The 22,498-nt window shown below is 37.7% G+C and overlaps 1 protein-coding gene and 1 non-coding gene across 2 annotated transcripts in view; one reads left to right on the top strand and one right to left on the bottom strand.

Annotated features, from left to right (window-relative positions):
* Positions 1–6,753: 6,753 nt before the first annotated feature.
* Positions 6,754–6,880, bottom strand: LOC112442428 (small nucleolar RNA SNORA25). Its single transcript, XR_003030522.1, has one exon. It is a non-coding gene; the product is annotated as a small nucleolar RNA SNORA25 (small nucleolar RNA).
* A 3,766-nt stretch (positions 6,881–10,646) lies between these two features.
* Positions 10,647–22,498, top strand: part of LOC101907883 (uncharacterized) — a 53,345-nt gene continuing 41,493 nt past the window's right edge. The window contains 4 exon segments of the mRNA XM_059877313.1: positions 10,647–12,625; positions 14,486–14,612; positions 14,876–14,971; positions 18,209–19,789. Coding sequence (XP_059733296.1) covers positions 12,515–12,625; positions 14,486–14,612; positions 14,876–14,971; positions 18,209–19,789 — 1,915 coding nt within the window. The 5' untranslated portion in view covers positions 10,647–12,514.

The raw sequence follows: 22,498 nt of genomic DNA, 5'->3' as shown, positions 1-22,498 counted from the left end.
AAGGACCTGAATTTTTTAGGGTAAAAAATGTCAACTAAGTTATTTTAAAATGTGTTTAGAATTATAACTGTATTTCATTTCATCATATGAATATTCCACAGTGCCTATAACCTGTATATGATTAAAGTTTTTCCAAATTCTTTATAGTACTTCATAAATAATTTAATCCTTAGATCTCTGTAGTATTTATTATTATGTACTTAATATGTCTCCTATTAGGAATAGGATCCTTATATCAGGATCCTATGGAAATAGATTCATTGGGCACCCTAGACTTAGCCCTCTAGAAATTCCCATAGAATTCTATAGGATTAAAATTATAAGCCATCTGTGTACAGTTCAGTGTGTCTGTAGCCTGGTGGTGGTTAATATTTCTCAAAGCTCTGAGGGTCGTTACAGGTAATCTTGTAGCTGATGTTGAAGATTTCTGTAGTCCTTTATCTGGAGCTTTAAAATAAATAGGTTTTTATTTCTTTTTCCTCAGCTTGGCATTCTCCAGACTCTGCCCTTTTCCAGGAAGAAGAGGATATGGCCAGTTCTCTTGTATGTTTTAAGCATGTATTTGTTTCCTGTATTATTTTACAACCAGTTGCAATGAGTTACCTTAACCTATCAGTAAGTTGGGAAAAAATGAGTCAAAAATCATGGTGAAGAAAAACACAGCTAGAAGATCAGAACCAGGGGAGATGTGAGATATGGCTATGAATAAACAGGTCCATACAGGGTTATAAAACTTGAGTTCAAATTTGAGTGTGATCTGGAGAAGCAAAAGCAAATTGAAACATAAAGTTCATCCGATAGTTTACACTGTTTTTGAGGAAAAAACTTATAATTCAGGAAAGAAAAAAACTTTTCATTGACACCCAGATCAAAAAGAAATCCAAAACAATTCCATAATTCTAGTGATTTTAAGCTCAGTTTATTAAAAGTCTTTCTTGGTCATAGATTAAAAATTAGAATTATATGGCAGAGTAATTTGAATATTTCTTTAAAATGATCTAATATTTTCTTCAGTTGAGATTTTTAAAGTTGAGCTAAAATATATACTAATATTCTATGACAAAATTTTTTGTAGTTCTGATATCCATAGCTCTTCATGTTTTTTTTTAATGGTCTCAAAAGATAACAGTGTTCTTTATATTTTTACAAAATGACTCATTTTCCTCTGCTGTTGATTCTTTTTGTTTCCAACTCTGGAATCCCTCACGCTGTTATATTTTAAATATTTTCCACTTCACTGGCTCTTTTTTTCTCAGCTCGTATCTTTTCCATCTTGAAACACACATATGCACTTCTATTGACCATATGATCATGTGGCTTATCCAGTTATTTCTCCTTTTGGCAGAGTGATTTTTCTGGGCCTAGACAGACTTGGGTTCAAATCTTGGCTGAGTGACTTACTAAGTGCATGCTGCTAAGTCGCTTTAGTCATGTCCGACTCTGTGTGACCCCATGGACTGCACCCTACCAGGCTTCTCCGTCCATGGGATTCTCCAGGCAAGAACACTGGAGTGGTGCCATTGCCTTCTCCCTACTAAGTGCATGATTATGGGCAATTTTCTTAATCTCTTTGGCCTTAGTTACGTCATCTGTAAATGGAAATAATAATAGTACCTATCCCATAGGAATATTGGGAGGGCTAAATGCACACAGTAAGTGCTCCATAAATGATAAATATTGTTAATAATTATTATCTATATCACTTTCTTTTGTTAACTGTATTCACTGGCCTACTTTTTTAGTTTAGCATATAAAACTGATAGAAGATGCCTTATTCGTGTTCACAAAATTAATCCTTCTCTTCAATAAACCTGCCATAAACACTGTAATAAGGCAAAACTGTAAACAGTTTTTGTAATATAGAAGTATATTGGAACTTTCCAGGTGGTCCAGTAGTTAAGACTCCACCTTTCACTGTGGCAGGTGTAGGTTCAATCCCTGGTTGGGGTACTGAGGTCCCATATGCCTCAGCATGTGGCCAAAAATTAAAAAGAAAACAACAAATAATTCTTAAAAATTAGTAATTAAGAATATAAATAATTGGGTGAAGAACATGAGCAAGCAGTTGGAAAAAATGCAAGTGGCCAGTAAATACTTTAAAATATAAAAATGTCACAAGAAACAGACTGTCAGATTTGTATAGATAGATTTTTTTTTAGATGTATTTTGAATTCATGGGTAATGATTATCTTTTAGAGGATTCCAAATAGTTCTTTGTGAATTTTCTTTAGAAAGTAAAAACCTTGAGGTAATGAGTTACGATCTACATATAGGGTACTCTAAGCTTTCAAAAAATTTATGTAGTTCCTCTCAGATGCCAGAGTCAGACGTTTGGTCTGGATTATCAACTAGAAATGGACTGCCTATGTTTCTGGACATGCAGACCTAAATTCGTTCTCAGTTCAGTTCAGTCGCTCAGTCGTGTCCGACTCTTTGCAACCCCATGAATCGCAGCACACCAGGCCTCCCTGTCCATCACCAACTCCCGGAGTTCACCCAGACTCACGTCCATCGAGTCAGTGATGCCAGCCAGCCACCTCATCCTCTGTCATCCTTTTCTTCTCCTGCCCCCAATCCCTCCCAACATCAGAGTCTTTTCCAATGAGTCAACTCTTCGCATGAGGTGGCCAAAGTACTGGAGTTTCAGCTTTAGCATCATTCCTTCCAAAGAAATCCCAGGGCTGATCTCCTTCAGAATGGACTGGTTGGATCTCCTTGCAGTCCAAGGGACTCTCAAGAGTCTTCTCCAATACCACAGTTCAAAAGCATCAATTCTTTGGCGCTCAGCTTTCTTCATAGTCCAACTCTCACATCCATACATGACCACAGGAAAAACCATAGCCTTGACTAGACGGACCTTTGTTGGCAAAGTAGTGTCTCTGCTTTTGAATATGCTATCTAGGTTGGTCATCACTTTCCTTCCAAGGAGTAAGCGTCTTTTAATTTCATGGCTGCAGTCACCATCTGTAGTGATTTTGGAGCCCCCAAAAATAAACTCTGACACTGTTTCCACTGTTTCCCCATCTATTTCCCATGAAGTGATGGGACCAGATGCCATGATCTTCGTTTTCTGAATGTTGAGCTTTAAGCCAACCTTTTCACTCTCCACTTTCACTTTCATCAAGAGGCTTTTTAGTTCCTCTTCACTTTCTGCCATAAGGGTGGCGTCATCTGCATATCTGAGGTTATTGATATTTCTCCCGGCAATCTTGATTCCAGCTTGTGTTTCCTCCAGTCCAGCGTTTCTCATGATGTACTCTGCATATAAGTTAAATAAGCAGGGTGACAATATACAGCCTTGACGTACTCCTTTTCCTATTTGGAACCAGTCTGTTGTTCCATGTCCAGTTCTAACTGTTGCTTCCTGACCTGCATACAGGTTTCTCAAGAGGCAGGTCAGGTGGTTTGGTATTCCCATCTCTTTCAGAATCTTCCACAGTTTATTGTGATCCACACAGTCAAAGGCTTTGGCATAGTCAAGAAAGCAGAAATAGATGTTTTTCTGGAACTCTCTTGCTTTTTCCATGATCCAGCGGATGTTGGCAATTTGATCTCTGGTTCCTCTGCCTTTTCTAAAACCAGCTTGAACATCAGGAAGTTCACGGTTCACATGTTGCTGAAGCCTGGCTTGGAGAATTTTGAGCATTACTCTACTAGCGTGTGAGATGAGTGCAATTGTGCCGTAGTTTGAGCATTCTTTGGCATTGCCTTTCTTTGGGATTGGAATGAAAACTGACCTTTTCCAGTCCTGTGGCCACTGCTGAGTTTTCCAAATGTGCTGGCATATTGAGTGCAGCACTTTCACAGCATCATCTTTCAGGATTTGGAATAGCTCAACTGGAATTCCATCACCTCCACTAGCTTTGTTCGTAGTGATACTTTCTAAGGCCCACTTGACTTCACAGTCCAGGATGTCTGGCTCTAGGTCAATGATCACACCATCATGATTATCTGGGTCTTGAAGATCTTTTTTGTACAGTTCTTCTGTGTATTCTTGCCATCTCTTCTTAATATCTTCTGCTTCTGTTAGGTCCATACCATTTCTGTCCTTTATCGAGCCCATCTTTGCATGAAATGTTCCCTTGGTATCTCTAATTTTCTTGAAGAGATCTCTAGTCTTTCCCATTCTGTTGTTTTCCTCTATTTCTTTGCATTGATCTCTGAAGAAGGCTTTCTTATCTCTTCTTGCTATTCTATGGAACTCTGCATTCAGATGTTTATATCCTTCCTTTTCTCCTTTGCTTTTTGCTTCACTTCTTTTCACAGCTATTTGTAAGTCCTCCCCAGACAGCCATTTTGCTTTTTTGCATTTCTTTTCCATGGGGATGGTCTTGATCCCTGTGTCCTGTACAATGTCACGAACCTCATTCCATAGTTCATCAGGCACTCTATCTATCAGATCTAGGCCCTTAAATCTATTTCTCACTTCCAGTGTATAATCATAAGGGATTTGTTTTAGGTCATACCTGAATGGTCTAGTGGTTTTCCCTACTTTCTTCAATTTAAGTCTGAATTTGGCAATAAGGAGTTCATGGTCTGAGCCACAGTCAGCTCCTGGTCTTGTTTTTGCTGACTGTATAGAGCTTCTCCATCTTTGGCTGCAAAGAATATAATCAATCTGATTTCGATGTTGACCATCTGGTGATGTCCATGTGTAGAGTCTTCTCCTGTGTTGTTGGAATAGGGTGTTTGCTATGACCAGTGCATTTTCTTGGCAAAACTCTATTAGTCTTTGCCCTGCTTCAGTCTGTATTCCAAGGCCAAATTTTCCTGTTATTCCAGGTGTTTCTTGACTTCCTACTTTTGCATTCCAGTCCCCTATAATGAAAAGGACATCTTTTTTGGGTGTTAGTTCTAAAAGTTCTTGTAGGTCTTCATAGAACTGTTCAACTTCAGCTTCTTCAGCGTTGCTGGTTGGGGCATAGACTTGGATTACTGTGATATTGAATGGTTTGCCTTGGAAACGAACAGAGGTCATTCTGTCATTTTTGAGATTGCATCCAAGTACTGCATTTCAGACTCTTGTTGACCATGATGGCTACTCCATTTCTTCTGAGGGATTCCTGCCCGCAGAAGTAGACATAATGGTCATCTGAGTTAAATTCACCCATTCCAGTCCATTTCAGTTCTCTGATTCCTAGAATGTCGACGTTTACTCTTGCCATCTCTTGTTTGACCACTTCCAATTTGCCTTGAATCATGGACCTGACATTCCAGGTTCCTATGCAATATTGCTCTTTACAGCATCGGACCTTGCTTCTATCACCAGTCACATCCACAACTGGGTATTGTTTTTGCTTTGGCTCCATCCCTTCATTCTTTCTGGAGTTATTTCTCCACTGATCTCCAGTAGCATATTGGGGACCTACTGACCTGGGGAGTTCTTCTTTCAGTATCCTATCATTTTGCCTTTTCATATTGTACATGGGGTTCTCAAGGCAAGAATACTGAAGTGATTTGCCATTCCCTTCTCCAGTGGACCACATTCTGTCAGATCTCTCCACCATGACCTGCCCATCTTGGGTTGCCCCATGGGCATGGCTTAATTTCATTGACGTAGAGAAGGCTGTGGTCCTAGGGTGATTAGATTGACTAGTTTACTGTGATTATGGTTTCAGTGTGTCTGCCCTCTGATGCCCTCTTGCAACACCTACCATCTTACTTGGGTTTCTCTTACCTTGGGCGTGGGGTATCTCTTCACGGCTACTCCAGCAAAGCGCAGCCGCTGCTCCTTACCTTGGACGAGGGGTATCTCCTCATCGCCGCCCTTCCTGACCTTCAACGTGGGATAGCTCCTCTAGGCCCTCCTGTGCCCACGCAGCCATGGCTCCTTGGATGTGGGGTCGGCCTCCCGGCCGCCGCCCCTGGCCTTGGGCGTAGGGGCGTGGGGTAGCTCCTCCCCGCCGCCCCCCCTGACCTTGGACGCGGGGTAGCTCCTCTCACCGTTCCTGCGCCGTCGCAGCCTGGCACTCTCGGCCGCCGCCCCAACCTCGGATGTGGGGTAACTCGTTCTAGAATATGGTTAAAATTATATTCCATGGCAGATTTATTTATATTTGAATAGACTACATAGCAGGTAAAAAAAAATCTTCTACAGCAATAAGTATAATAGTTTTATTGAGTACCTATTATGTACTAGTTATTTTGTGCTATAAATTTTACATAGCTTATTTCCTGTAATCATTACCAGAAGCTTGTGAAGTCGATATTATTTTAATTTTTACAGAAAAAGGAAATGAAGCACAGAGATTAAAAAACTTTCATAACTTCATGCATGAAGTATATAATAAAGAGGATTTAAACCCACTCAGCCTGACTCTAGGACCACACTCTTATGATACTGTACAAATGGAAATCCACTCCTAAGTGAAGAAATGTAAATTTTGCCAATTGACTGTTCATATTATTTGTCCATTTTATTTATTTATTTATTTTTATTTGTCCATTTTATGTTGTTAGTCCTTTTTCCACTTGAAATTAAGGAATTTTAAGAATGCGTGCTTCAGCATTAGGATTTATGCAGGTATCTTCTAATTTCTAATTTGTCTTCTAATTTGTCAGTTACGTATTATCGTGTATCTTTTGTTGTATATAAACTTTAAATTTGAATAGTTATATCTAGCCTATGACAAGTATGGCATTCAATAAGAATTCAATCAAAATTAATATGCAACATTAATTTTTATTGTTGTTAAACTTGGGGGACATTTATTTTTACTTTCGTATATCACCAGTCCTGTATATGAGTGGTTAAATCTTATCTCCTTAGGAAAACATAGCACTTTTGAGTGACCGTAATATTCTATGGAGAACTTCAATCTTTGGTCACAGCATTAAGAGCTCCCGGTTTTGGTCTCATAAGCCCTCTTTGAAATGACCTGTGCAACATTAATGAAATCTTTCATGAGTTGCCAATGTTGTCTTTTCTAAGATATCTTTCTTAATATTACAATATAGAGATAGTTTCTTTTCAAACCTTTGTTTTCCGTATTTAGTCTTTGATCCACCTGGAATTCAATTTTGTAATTGGTCCAAGGTAGGAATTGGCTGCTAATTATATCAGTAAAATTATTTTTGCATGTAGGAGACCAGTTGTTCCAATACTGTTTGTTAAATAAATACTTCCTTTGTGATGCCACTTTTACCATATACATGCTTAATCATTTCTAGGCTATTTATTTTTTATTTTTTTATTTTTTATTTATTTTTTGGCTATTTAGTTTTTAAATGTTTATTTATTTATTTATGGCTGTGCTGGGCCTTCATTGCTGTGTTCGGGCTTCTTAGTTGTGTTTGCTGCTGCTGCTGCTAAGTCACTTCAGTCGTGTCTGACTCTGTGCGACCCCATAGATGGTAGCCCACCAGGCTCCCCCATCCCTGGGATTCTCCAGGCAGGAACATGGAGTGGGTTGCCATTTCCTTCTCCAATGCATGAAAGTGAAAAGTGAAAGTGAAGTCGCTCAGTCGTGTCCGACTCCTAGCGACCCCATGGACTGCAGCCCACCAGGCTCCTCTGTCCATGGGATTTTCCAGGCAAGAGTACTGGAGTGGGGTACCATTGCCTTCTCTGCTTAGTTGTGGCAAGTGGGGGCTATTCTTTGTCTCGGTACCAGGGTTTCTCATTGCAGTGGCTTCTCTTGTTGCTGAGCTCAGGCTCTGGAGCATGCAGGCTTCAGTTGTTGTGGTATGTGGGCTCAGTAGTTGTGCATAGACTTAGTTGCTTCCTAGCATGTAGGATCTTCCCTGGACCAGGGATCAAACGCATGTCCCCTCCGTTGGCAGGTGGATTCTTTACCACTGAGCCACCAGGGAAGCCCATTTCTAGGCTCTTTATTCTGTTTCTTTAATCTGTCTACATCTATACCAGTACTATTGGAGAAGGCAATGGCACCCCACTCCAGTACTCTTGCCTGGAAAATCCCATGGATGGAGGAGCCTGGTAGGCTGCAGTCCATGGGGTTGGGAAGAGTCGGACATGACTGAGCGACTTCACTTTCACTTTCCACTTTCCTGCATTGGAGAAGGAAATGGCAACCCACTCCAGTGTTCTTGCCTGGAGAATCCCAGGGATGGGGGAGCCTGGTGGCTGCCGTCTATAGGGTCACACAGAGTCGGACATGACTGAAGTGACTTAGCAGCAGCAGCAGCATACCAGTACTATACTCTGTGTGTGTATGTGTGTTTACATTGTTTTAATTACTTTATAGTAACCCTGTTTGATTGATAGGGATCTGCACAAACAGTGTTCTAGTTTTTAAGAAATTTCTCAGCTACTTTGGGACCTGTGTGCTTCTCTTTGAATTTTAAAATCAGTTTATTTCCTATCTAAGGAAAAAAACCCGTTGGGATTTTAATTGGAATTGCAAAGAATTATAGACTACAGACCTTCCTGACTTACGTCTGTTAAACCCATCATAATTTGAAAATATTATACATTGAAAATATATTTAATAATATTTAATACATCTAACCTTATGTTTCCACAAGTTCAGCAATGGAAAGTAATCAAGACTTTATGTGAAACCACCCACTATGGATACAAGGCTTTTTGGAAAGCCCTTTGAAATTTATTGCAAAGTTTGTTTGTAAGCAAAGGAATAAAAATGGTGGTGGCTTAGGTTACCAAATCATGTGACACATGTTTACAAAATAATCCTAGAACAGCATCACCCCCTCCTCCACTAGTTAGACCTATTCATCACTGAGGAAGCAACATGGAGGAGAATTGGCAAATTAATTTTAATAAGATGCCCAAGTCCAGAAGATGCAAATATTTATTAGTAATGGAAGACACATTCACTGGATGAATAGAAACTTTTCCCACACAGACAGAACAGGTCTTGAAGGTAACAAAAAACTTGCTTTAGGAGATAATCCCACATTTCGGATTATCTCAATTTATACAAAGTGATACTGAACCTGCCTTTAACTCTAAAATTACTCAACAAGTAGCTGAAAGCTTGGGGATGAAAGATTCCCTTCAAGCAGGAGACCCCAATCCTTTGTGGAAAAAATGAACAATATTTTGAAGCAAATTATAGCCAGATTCCCTCCTCCAGGGAAGTATTTGGCTATAGTTCCAAATTCCACTCCAGTATTCTTGCCTGGAGAATCGGCTACAGTCCATAGGGTCGCAAAGAGTCAGACATGACTAAAGGGACTTAGCCTGCACATCTAACCTACCAAACATCGTAGCTTAGTTTAGCCTACCTTAAGTATGCTCAGAACACTTACATTGGCTTATAGTTGTGGAAAATCATCTAACACAAAGCCTGTTTCATAGTAAAGTGTTGAATATCACATGTGATTTATTGAATACTCTAGTGAAAATGAAAAACAGAATGGCTGAGTGGGTACAGAATAGTTGTAAGAGTTTATTGGTTGTTTACCTTTGTGATCATCGGCTGACTGGGAGCTATGGCTTGTTGCCACTGCCCAGCATCACCAGAGAATATTCTACTACATATAGCTAACATGAGAAAAGATTAAAAATTTGAGGTATCTACATTTTCTTCACTTTCTCTCCATTGTAAAGTGGAAAATTTATAAGTCAAACTATTGTATGTTAGGGACTATCTGTAATCAGAGAATAATTGAAACATTTTTTTTCTATCACAAAGATGTTTCATTTTAAGAAAATCCACTAATATAATTTATCCTATTCAAGAAAAAATATAATCAGCTCCATAGAACTGCTAATTTTTCTTAAATCAGAATGTGAGACTTTTAGGAGGATATATTTATAAAATAGAAGTAAAAGGATACTTCCTTAACACGGTATTTTAAAAAATCATTCTACATACATAATAAGCTAAAAGCCAGAATCATATTTACTGTGGAAAATGAGACATATTCCTACTAAAGTCAGGAATATGACCAGATTGCTCATGCTACCACATTTATTTACTAAAATTCTATATACATAAAGGGCTTCCCTCATAGTTTGGTCAGTAAAGAATCTGCCTGCAATGCAGATCTGGGGTTTGATTCCTGGGTTGGGAAGATCCTCTGGAGAAGGAAATGGTAACCTACTCCAGTATTCTCACCTGGAGAATCCCATGGACAGAGGGTCCTGGCAGGCTACAGTCTGTGGGATTGCAAGAGTTGGACATGACTTAGTGACTACACCACCACCACCACTATATACATATAGAAAAGAGAAAAAAGGTAAAAGTTGGGAAGGTGCATACAAAATTATTATTTCTAGGTGATACATTTATGTGTGTGTGCACCTGAAGATGAAACAAGAGAATTCAAAACAGTATGGACACAAAATTAATATGCAAAAATTAATAACATTTCTATATATTAATACAAACCACAACCAGTTCAGAAATAAAATGGAAGCTGGGAATTCCCTGGCAGTACTGTGGTTAAGACTCAGCACTTTCATGCCATGGTCAGAATTCAAACCCTGGTTGGGGAACTAAGATTCTGAAAACCCTGTGGGGCAGCCAAATAATATATAAACTTTAAAAATGAATAAAGTAAAATGGAAGAAAGATGTTAAGAGTAGAAACAAAATCCTAAAGGAAAAAAAGATGTATATGGGAGAAAGAAACCTTTAAAACATTACTGAGACCTAGAAGAGGATTTGAGTAAATTTTTAATATATACTTTTAAAAAATAAAATTGTCATTATTAATTCAATATGAATTCTCTTTAATCTTCAGATTTATTGAAATCTCAGATATTCTAAATACACCTTTTAGAATAAGGCAGTTCTGTTCAAGCTGAGTGTAGAAGACATTTGGAAAATAAAAATGTATATAATATCCAAGAAAAAAACATGAAAAATACTGTGTATTATGCTCCAAGTTTTAGAAAGAATAACATTTATTTAATATTTGTATAACTTTAAGGAAAAAATATCCTTTTACAAAAAGTTGCCAGTCAGCATACACACCATAGAATTGATACATAATTACCTTTATGCCTTCACTGTAACAGAGAAGGCAATGGCACCCCACTCCAGTACTCTTGCCTGAAAAGTCCCATGGGCGGAGGAGCCTGGTGGGCTGCAGTCCATGGGGTCGCTAAGAGTCGGACACGACTGAGCGACTTCCCTTTCACTTTTCACTTTCATGCACTGGAGAAGGAAATGGCAGCCCACTCCAGTGTTCTTGCCTGGAGAATCCCAGGGATGGGGGAGCCTGATGGGCTGCCGTCTATGGGGTCACACAGAGTCGGACACGACTGAAGTGACTTAGCTTAGTTTAGCTTCACTGTAAACTTTATTTCTAAAAAAGATTTATCATGTTAAGTATCTTAAAAATGAAGGAGAAGGAGACTGCTGTGATTACCAGCAGGACCTCTGGAAATGTTAAGGCTTCCTGTCAGGGCTAGGGTGATTCTCATCTTTTTCTTGGTTCTGTCTGATAGGAAAATAAAACAAAAATTTAATGACACAAATTAAATTTATGTTTTTTGACAATCCCCTTTGTTCCTTGCTCCAAAAATGGAATCCTTGGCATATATACATGTAAAGAGCATCAATATCTTAGGAAAATAGACTGTTATAAAGCACTGATTCATCATTGTATACAGTTAGAAATTAACCCATATTTACTTTTGTTACTTGTTTTACAGTTTCTGTCAAGTCTTTTTGGATATGAAATTTATGCTCATACACTAGTTAGTGGGAAAGATGTTCTAATGGTAATTTACTAGAGGTAGTGAAAAACACGGTTTTTGTTGTTCCCTATTTTTTTAATGGTTCATATTCCATGAAAAGTGAAAGTGTTAGTCACTCAGTCATGTCCGATTCTTTGTGACGTTATGGACCAGACTCCTCTATCCTTGGAATTCTCTAGGCAAGAGTACTGGAGTGGGTAGCCATTCCTTCTCCAGGGGATCTTCCTGGCCCAGGGATCGAGCCCAGATCTCCTGCATTACAGGTGCATTCTTTACTGTCTGAACTGCCAAGAAAGCCCAATAAGGGTTATTTATTCCTGGAACATTTATTAAATGGTTACTGGGTGCCAGGCTCAGTTCTGCTTTTTTCACATTTTTTTGGTCTCATTTAGTCCTCATAACAACCCTTTGAGGAAAATGCCACTTTACAGATGAGGTTCAAATTTGGCTATTTGTTGAGTTTACACAGTTCGTTAAAAAAAGAAAAAAAAATTTTTGGCTATGCTGAGAGGCTTATGGGAATCTTAGTTCCCTGATCAGGGATTGAACCTGGGCCAAGGCAGTGAAAGAACCAAGTCCTAACCACTGGACTTCCAGGGAATTCCCACACAATTAGTAAATTTTGAGGCCAGGATTTGAACTCATGATGTCAGATTCTACAGCCTGTTGACCAATAAAAATATCTAAATCCAGTTTCATTTTGAGAGCTTAGTTCTTTGAAAAATTTTCAATCAACTATGTGTTAAATCAGGTTTCTTTTCAGCTTTTCTGCTTCTTTTCTGAGTAGAACAACAGGTCTTTATTCTTATACAGGTTGACTTTGTGGACTTTGGGCTCTGTTTTGGGCTGCAGATCACCTGGTCTTGACACAGGCTGTGGGATGGGCTCCCAGCTCCTCCAGATTGTGTTCACTCAGGTGAACGGGCGAGCAGCTTCCTGGGGCAAGCTCTTCACTTGCCCGATCACTGGAGTACATGGACCAAGTCAAAGGGTGTGTTAAAATACAAATTCAACTTGAGTACATTTTGAAGATCTTACTGGCTTTATTCCATGATTCATGAGTCAGAGAACTTCCAATCTAGCAGATATACAGGAACTTTGAGGAGCTATATACCAAGTTAATTTTACATGCAGAGGGAAAGGGGCAAGGAAGTTACAGTAGCAAAAAGCAGACTGGTTCTGGCCCGATTACTTTCCCTTAGGGGATGATAGGGTTTATCAGACAGATTACTTCACTAATGATCATCAGGTGATTTCTGCTTGGCTGGTTTAATAGTCCAGTTCTAGGAGAGGCTGAAACTAATTAAGTCTCAGTTTGGTGACATGAGGCTTAGCATAAGTGACTCCATTTTGGGCCTGTTGTCTTGTTTTTAACAGGTGTAAGCATTTTTCTCATGAAAAAGTATTGGGTTTTGTCAAGTGCTTTTTCTGCAGCTGTTGAGATGATCTTATGAATTTATTCTTTATTCTGTCCACATTGTGTATTACATTAGTTTATTTTCAGATGTTAAATCAGTATTGTTAAATCAGCATTCCTGGGATAAAGCCCACTTGATAATGGTTTGTAACTCTTTATATATGTATATTTTTTTGTTTGCTTTTAAAGAGCAGTTTCAAGTTCACAGCAAAGTTGAGAGGAAGGTACAGAGGTTCTCCATATACCCCTTGCCTCCACAGGTGCATAGCCTTGCCCATTATCAACATCCCCCATCAGAGTGGTACAGTTGTTACAATTGATGGTCCTATATTGACATATCATGTTCACCCAATGTCCAATAGTTTACACTCAGACTCACTCTTGGTGTTGTACAATCAATGAATTTGGACAAATGTATGTACATATATATATGTGTGTGTATATATATGGGTGCTTGCCTGGTAGCTCGTTGGTAAAGATTGGTGTGTGTGTGTATATATATATTGTGTGTGTGTGTGTATATATATATATGTGTGTGTGTGTGTGTGTGTATCTGCCTGCAATGCAGGAGACCAGGGTTTGATCCCTCGATCCGGAGGATCTCCTGGAGAGGCGAATGGCAACCCACTCCAGTATTCTTGTCTGGAAAATTCCCTTGACAGAGGAGCCTGGTGTGCTGCAGTTTATGGGTCACCAAGGGTCGGAAATGATTGAGCAACTAACATACACACACACATATATACATGTATCCATCATTATAGTATCATACAGAATATTTTCACTGACCTAAAAATCCTCTGTGCTTTGTCTACTCATTTCTTTCCTCTCCTCCAATGCCTGGTATCCACTAATCTTTTTACTGTTTCTATAGTTTTGCCTTTTTCAGAATGTTGTAGTGGAATCATACCGTAGATAGCCTTTTCAGCTCAGCTTCTTTCACTTAGTTACATGCATTTAAGATTCCTCCATGTCTTTTCATGGCTTGATAGCACATTTCTTTTTAGCACTGAGTAATATTCCTTTATCTGGGTGTACCACCATTTAGTTACCCATTTACCTTCTGTCTTTATTACTTCCCTACTATTCCCATGTCCTCTTTCTTATTAGATCACACAACTGCTTGGACAGGTTCTGAGCCTATGAATCATATCTGTGTCATCTCTGTCACAGCCCAATACAAATCAGTGACAAGTGTTTCCAGCTTCCTGCAAAATAAATGATGAATTAATAAGTTTGCTGATTAAGTAATAACACATTCCTACAGGGTATTTCTATTATGGTATATCTTCTCCCACAGTATAAATACAAAATTAAGTATTTAGAAATTAGAAAACTTGATATATGGTATCTGAACCCTGGATACTAGCTAAATGAGTTCTTGCATGTTTTGACCACAGTGTTTAGCTTTGATGACTTCAAATTGTGTTTTAACAGGAAACAGTGACATTTAAGGATGTGGCTGTGGACCTCACACAGGAGGAATGGCAGCAAATGAAACCTGCTCAGAGGAACTTGTACCGTGATGTGATGCTGGAGAACTACAGCAACCTAGTCACAGTGGGTAAGGATAGCTTTGCAGTCTTACATAGAATTCTGTCTTTGAAATATGTGAAGACTTCAACTTGCCATATGTCTGTAACTAGCATTTCCTGTCTTCATATGATTGTATGTGCTAGTCTTTAGAGTAAATGCTAATTATTTTGTATCACTGTGAAAGTTCCTCCATCATCTTTCGTAGGCCCTCCAGTCCCCAGGACTCAACCCAAGATCTGGATGGTTGTCTCCAGCATTAACATTCAGGTCCTTTGTTGTCTCTCAAAATAGGTTGTCAAGTCACCAAACCAGATGTGATCTTCAAGTTGGAGCACGAAGAGGAGCCATGGGTGGTAGAAGAAGAAATGCTTGGGCGGCACTGTCCAGGTGAATAAGTGAAAAGGCAGGTCTGAATGAGAAAGCCACATAGCAGTTGTTCAGGAGGTTGATACCATTTCACGTTTTCCAAGATTTGCTTAAGTCTTCTAGAATGACAGAAGATATGAATGCCTTGAATTATGGTGACACTTCTAGATACTGTTCTTCTTATGTTGCAGCTCTCTTCCTTTTTTCAAATTTTAAATACTAAAACTTCCTAGCTCATTTACAGCCTTACTTTCAGGATTAGTGTCCCTTTCTATGATCCTTAATCTTTCTTATTCCTTTGCATTCACAGGTTTTCTTTTTTGTGTGTTCAATATTTGAATTAAATTCCCTTTCATTTCTTTTCTTCTTTCTATTTTGAAAAGCTTCAGATTTGTTTTGTAACAATACTCACACTTTCTGTTGTACTTCACAACTCTCACAATCCAATATAGCTTTGAAAGTCTCTGTCTTACAGCTTGTTACCTCCTCCTTGCTTATTCACACCTTTCATTCCTTTAATTTTTTTGAAATATAATATAGGCACCCTTGGTTAAAAAATATTAACAATCCAAAAGGTAACATTAAAAAGTGAGTCTCTCTCTTACCCTTCACATTCAGTCCCTTTCTTTTCCAAGTTAAGTACACTTTTTTTCAGAGTCCTGCTGACCATTCTTGTTTATTTCACCATATGAATTTTATTTTTTTAATTTATTTTTTGTTTATTGGTGTTTTTTATTTTAAGGTGGAACAGTTTATTAAAGGAATTATGGATTTTTTTTTTTTTGGTCTGTGCTGGGTCTTTGTTGTTATGCGGGCTTTCCTCTAATTTCAGCGAACAGGGGCTTGCTACTCTTCTTTGGTGTGCACGGGCTTCTCATTGTGATGGCTTCTCTTGTTGCAGAGCACGGGCTCTAGGGCACTCAGACTTCAGTAGCTGTGGCTCTTGGACTCTAGAGCACAGTCTCAATAGTTGTGACGCACGGGTTTAGTTGCTCAACAGCATGTGGGATTTTCTCAGATCAGGGATCCGACCCATATCTCCTGCATTGGCAGGTGGATTCTTTACCAACTGAGCCACCAGGGAATCCCCGTCACTGTATGATTTTTAAATTTAACTATCTATTTCCAGAGAAAAACCTGTTGGATTTTTTTGCTGGGAATGTGTCAGAAGTATAAATGAACTTTCAGAGATCTGACATCTTTATACTGTCAAGGTTTTCTATCCAAGATCGTGTTCTCTGTCTTTGTTCGGATCTGCCTGTTTTGTATCCTTCAGAAATGCTTTCCAAGGTTTCTGTTTTACCTTTTGTAAATTTCTTACTAAGTTTATACCTAAGTAATAGACAAGAGAAAAAAAATAGTGCTAATGGAATTGGAAAGGACCCTATAAAACCATCTTTATTTACAGATGATAACATGATGTCCCTTAAAACACAAGAGATTCAACTTCAACAAACTTAAAGAGAATTCAGTGATATGGTAAGGTATCAAATTAACAAGTAAAAATCAGTTGTTTTCATGTATACTTCAACAACCAGTAGAAGATATAAGGAAAAGGAAACCGCATTAATAGTTGTAACAATATAGACAAAATACTATTCTGGATATGGGCATAAAACAATAATAAAAAAAAAAAGTCCTGTCTTCAGGGAGCTTATAATTTAGTGGGAACTAGAGTCCCTGAGATTTTGAAATTAAGAAAATATCTTTAAAAAAAAAACACTTTATATTTAGTTGATAGTTGGCTATGTATAAAATTCTTAGGCCACACTGTCTTCTCTAGAGGTTTTTGTAGACAGTTCCCTGAAGACTTTAGATAGTCCTCTACTGCTCCTTGGATTTGAATGTTTTTTGGAAAAATCTGAAGCCTGATTGTTTTCCTTCATACATGACTTGATTTGTTTGTCTGGATGCCCATAGGTTTGTTTTTCTTTAAAGCTTTCGAACTTTATGAGACTTATTGATCAGTCAATATCAGTTTTTCCTTTCAGCTTTTATATTCATATTTTTTGGTTCTTATAGTGTCATATAGATCTGAATAACTGTCATTCCTCATCTTTGAATAAGGATATTTCCTGCTGGACCCATTGTTTACTGAAGAAGTGTTGGAGATTGTCTAGAAAAATACTCTGAGCTAGTAGGAAGCCTCTGTTGCTTGTATCGACTTCCTCTGTCACAGAGTTTTGTGTTAAGAGTTGGTTTGCTCTTCATTTCTTCTGAATCAGAGATTATTAGTTGCATGCTTTCTGTAACACTCAGTTTCTCTTCTACCTTCCTATGTCAATATCCTGCTTATACGAGAATAATAGCTATTTGCATTTCTGCAGATATTTGCATCTATTTAGTTCTGTCTTTCCTACCTTTTGACAGGGTCAGAACAAGATGATTATGTTCCACCAGGCAGTCTTAACACATCCAGATTCCATTGTTGTAAAAAATGACTCATTCATTCTGTCCACAGGGTGTGCCTTCTGTTTGGGAGAACTCTGTTCACCATGCTTTCTGTCTGAGACAAGAAATAACAGCCACTGTCTCTTGGTTTCTTTCCTACCTATTTCTGTCTATCCTGACTTTACTTATACTTTGGAATTGCAGTTTAGCTGCCTTTTAGTATAATTGAACACATATTTCTTTTTCTGTTTTTTCTTCATGTTTGCAGGGAGAGAAGATAGAGATGTTTAATTCCACCATGTTGAAAGAGGAAATTCTCTTCTGTATTTGATCCTATGGATCACCCTTCTTGGAAATGTCTTCTTTACTCTTCTGTAAAGGATTCTGATTTCTCCTCCATTTGTTTATTTTTTCTTATTCCCTTATGAACTGTGTTTTACATAATTCCTCTTCTCCAGCCCTCAAGAACATTATTGAAACTAGTTCTAAATTACATATGGACTCCTTTTTCCTTTATGTACCTTCATGATGTAGATGTGTTCCTGCCTTCAAATCAGTATGTAACTCCGGACTTTAAATTTATCTTCTTTTTTTCCAGCCCCACTCTTCTCCCTGCCTTTCAAGTACCTAAATCCTCCATTTTGTGTGTGTGTGTGTGTGTGTTTGTGTATTTGTTTGTGCTGCATGGCATGCAGGATCTTAGTTCCCTGACCAGGGATCAAACTTGCACCCCCTGCAGTGGAAGTACAGAGTCTTAACCACTGAACTTCCAGGGAAGTCCCCCCACTTTAGCAAATTTATGAAATGTTATCAATAGAGCAGTAGGAGAAATATTCAAAAGTCATAATTTTTGGTCCTCCATTTTAGAAGTTTGGAAAGTTGATGAACAGATCAAGAAGCAACAGGAAACCCTTGTGAGGAATGTCACATCCATCTCCAAGAAAACTCTGATTAAGGAAAATGCCGTTGAATATAAAAATGTTGCAAAAGTATTTCCTCTGGACTCAGACATTGTTACTTCAAGACAAAAGTTTTTCGAATGTGACTCACTTGATAAGGATTTTGAACATAGTTTAGACTTATTTAGTTATGAGAAAGGCTTTATAAAAAAGAAAAGTTATGAATGTAATAAGTATGGGAAACCATTTTACCATTGCTCATCCCATGTCATAACCCCCTTTAAGTGTAATCAGTGTGGACAGGATTTTAGTCATAGATTTGACCTCATCAGACATGAGAGAAGTCATGCTGGAGAGAAACCCTATGAATGTAAGGAATGTGGAAAAGCTTTCAGTAGGAAGGAAAATCTTATTACACATCAAAAAATTCATACTGGGGAAAAACCATATAAGTGTAATGAATGTGGAAAAGCTTTCATTCAGATGTCAAACCTTATTAGACACCAGAGAATTCATACTGGAGAGAAACCTTATGCATGTAAAGATTGTTGGAAGGCCTTCAGCCAGAAATCAAATCTCATTGAACATGAGAGAATTCATACTGGAGAAAAACCCTATGAATGTAAGGAATGTGGAAAAGCCTTCAGCCAGAAGCAAAATCTTATTGAACACGAGAAAATTCATACTGGTGAGAAACCTTATGCATGTAATGAATGTGGTAGAGCTTTTTCTCGGATGTCATCTGTTAATCTACATATGAGAAGTCACACAGGGGAGAAACCCTATAAATGTAATAAATGTGGAAAAGCCTTCTCTCAATGCTCAGTATTTATTATACATATGAGAAGTCATACAGGTGAGAAACCCTATGTATGTAGTGAATGTGGAAAAGCATTCTCTCAAAGTTCATCCCTTACTGTACACATGAGAAATCATACAGCTGAGAAACCCTATGAATGTAATGAATGTGGAAAAGCCTTCAGCAGGAAAGAAAATCTCATTACACATCAGAAAATTCATACTGGAGAAAAACCTTATGAATGTAATGAATGTGGGAAAGCTTTTATTCAGATGTCAAACCTCATCCGACACCAGAGAATTCATACCGGTGAAAAACCCTATGCGTGTACAGTATGTGGAAAAGCCTTTAGTCAGAAATCAAATCTCACGGAACATGAAAAAATTCATACTGGAGAGAAACCCTATCATTGTAATCAATGTGGAAAAGCTTTCAGTCAGAGACAAAACCTCCTTGAACATGAAAAAATTCATACTGGAGAGAAACCATTTAAATGTAATGAGTGCGGTAAAGCTTTTTCTCGAATCTCATCCCTTACTCTTCATGTTAGAAGTCATACAGGGGAGAAACCGTATGAATGTAATAAATGTGGAAAAGCCTTCTCTCAATGCTCATTACTTATTATACATATGAGAATTCACACTGGTGAGAAACCCTATGAATGTAATGAATGTGGAAAAGCATTCTCTCAAAGAGCATCCCTTTCTATACATAAGAGAGGTCATACAGGTGAGAAACGCCGAGTGTACTAAATGAATAAGACTTTCTTTTAAATTCAACCCAAGCTTTACTTAACTTTAAAATATCTTGGCATAATCTCAAAAAATGAACAAGATTCTTTTGAAAAAATTATAAAGCTTTATTGAAGGGCAAAAGATTGGAGTAAAGGAGAGAATGTAGATGGAAAAACCCAGTATTATAAAATGTCTGTTCTTCCCAACTTAATCTCTAGACCTGGTAGAGTTCCAAACATTTAACAGGAATTTTCTAGGATCTTTATAAAATGATTCTAAACCTCATATGAAATAAAAGTCTATGGATTGCTGAGATAATATTGAAAAAGAACAGAGAGGACATATCTTCTACCATATACTGCATGTATAGCAAAGTTATGGTCATTTAATAGTGTTGTAATATTAGTACATTAATAGGTAGATAGAAAAGTTTTACAGAATAGAATGCCTAGAAATAAACCCGTGAATATATGCGAATTTGTTGTGTATTAGGCGTGACATCATAAATCAGTAGGAGGAACAGCCTAGTCAATAAAAATAGTTGGAGTACTTGAATCTCCATACTGGGGAAAATAAAATTACATACAACCTTACAGCATATAAAGAAACAGAATTCCAGAGGATTTGAACACTGAAATGTGAACAGCCAAACTCTGAACTTCTTGGAAGGAAATAACAGGATGCTGTCTGTGACTTTGAGGCAGGGAAACATTTTTTAAAAGGACCCTGTAGTTTCTCTTCTGGATAGACTTCCTAAAGAAATTCACAACTATGCATAAGAAATATATATATCTGAATAGAAAACAACCTATATATTGAAGGGCTAATGAATAAAATGTGATATTAAAATAAGGAATAGTATACAGCAGTTAAAAGTAATGAACTTGGTCTGTATTGTGTAACATGGGTTGTTATCTAAAATAATGTTGAGTGGGAAAAAATTAAGATCTAGCTGAAGCATACTGTAAAATAACATTCATGTAAATTGGAGTGAAGTCATTCACAAAAAATAGAACTATGTTTTTATTACTGAAATATGTATGTAAAACTATTTTAAATGGATTAAAAAGAACACATTAAATTATTGATAGTGTTGTCTCTGGCAGGAGATTAGGATTCAGGGTGTTGATCGAAGGGGGCTTTTAGCTTTACTTGTAATTTTTATGCCTTAAAAAGAGATGAATAGCATATAAAATGAATCTGAAAAGTTAATGATACATGATGGTGATAATGGATGTCTTAATATTGTTTTTGTACTTACTTCACAGAATTTATGGGTTAGGGGATGACAATGCATAGAGGAAAGTGTTATAATAGATTCATGTGCTCTATCAGATGCTGAACTGTTTTGTCAAAAATATTTCCAGAAAATTAGTGATTAAAAGTGATAATCCTGTTTACTAATTAATATGACATTAGCATGTCTCTTCAGTCTTATGCTTTTTTTTTCACATTCTTTATTTAGGACTTAATTTTCAACCAATTATATCTTAGATTCAAGAAGCATGTAATTATTTGCTAAAAATTTGAAAATCAGAGGGCAATGTGACAAATCAAATGTGATTTTTATTTAGAATTTTAGGGTATCATGATCTAATGATCCCTACTCTCTCAGTGTGTCTTGTTTTAGTTGACAACTTGTTGAATTCATAACTAATGAGTTAGTAATATGATTAGAGTCATTATGGAGAGAAAAAAATCTTGAGAAACTAACTCTACAATATTAGTCTTCTTACTCTGTACATTTCCATACAACCAGCATAAGCATTATTATTATTATAATCATTAATTATTACAATATTTTGAAACAAGAAAACCTTTTATTTTCTTGAGATCAGTTCAGTTCAGCCCGGTTGCTCAGTCGTGTCCAACTCTTTGCAACCCCATGAATCACAGCACACCAGGCCTCCCTGTCCATCACCAATTCCCGGAGTTCACTCAGACTCAAGTCCATCAAGTCATTGATGCCATCCAACCATCTCATCCTGTCGTCCCCTTCTCCTCCTGCCCCCAATTCCTCCCAGCATCAGAGTCTTTTCCAATGAGTCAACTCTTCACATGAGATGGCCAAAGTACTGGAGTTTCAGCTTCAGCATCATTCCTTCCAAAGAAATCCCAGGGCTGATCTCCTTCAGAATGGACTGGTTGGATCTCCTTGCAGTCCAAGGGCCTCTCAAGAGTCTTCTCCAAAACCACAGTTCAAAAGCATCAATTCTGCGGCGCTCAGCTTTCTTCACAGTCCAACTCTTACATCCATACATGATCACTGGAAAAACCATAGCCTTGGATAGCCTTAAGCAATTATGTAAAATTGCTTCACTCTTAACCTACAGATCATTTTATTTCTTCTACAACCCTTGATTTATGTACCTATTTGGTTTTGGTTGAAAGCAGTATGTGGTCTAAGACCCTGAGCAGTAATAACCGTTCCTCTGAAAGGATCTCATTCTCTGTTAAACAATAAGTGAATCAGCCCTTCAGGTATTTTTTTATTGTACCATCTCTGCAGTATTACTTGATGCACAGAAAACCATTAGTGTCTTTTTAAAAAGGTGATTATGATTTGGAATGTTGTTCAAAAGGAGTCTTTAGCTTTGAATGTTTGAATGTCAGTTGCATTTATTGGAAGCTAGTTTTACAAAATTAAATCATTCTTAGACTAAATTTATGAAGTACAATCATGACTAAGCTCAGTTTTACTTCAGTTAGTCATTTTTGAAGACTG

This window comes from Bos taurus, chromosome 18, assembly GCF_002263795.3.
Source record: "Bos taurus isolate L1 Dominette 01449 registration number 42190680 breed Hereford chromosome 18, ARS-UCD2.0, whole genome shotgun sequence".
Taxonomy (NCBI): Eukaryota; Metazoa; Chordata; class Mammalia; order Artiodactyla; family Bovidae; genus Bos; species Bos taurus.
Note: the sequence above shows the minus strand (reverse complement) of the source record. Positions and strands in the feature narration are given on the sequence as shown.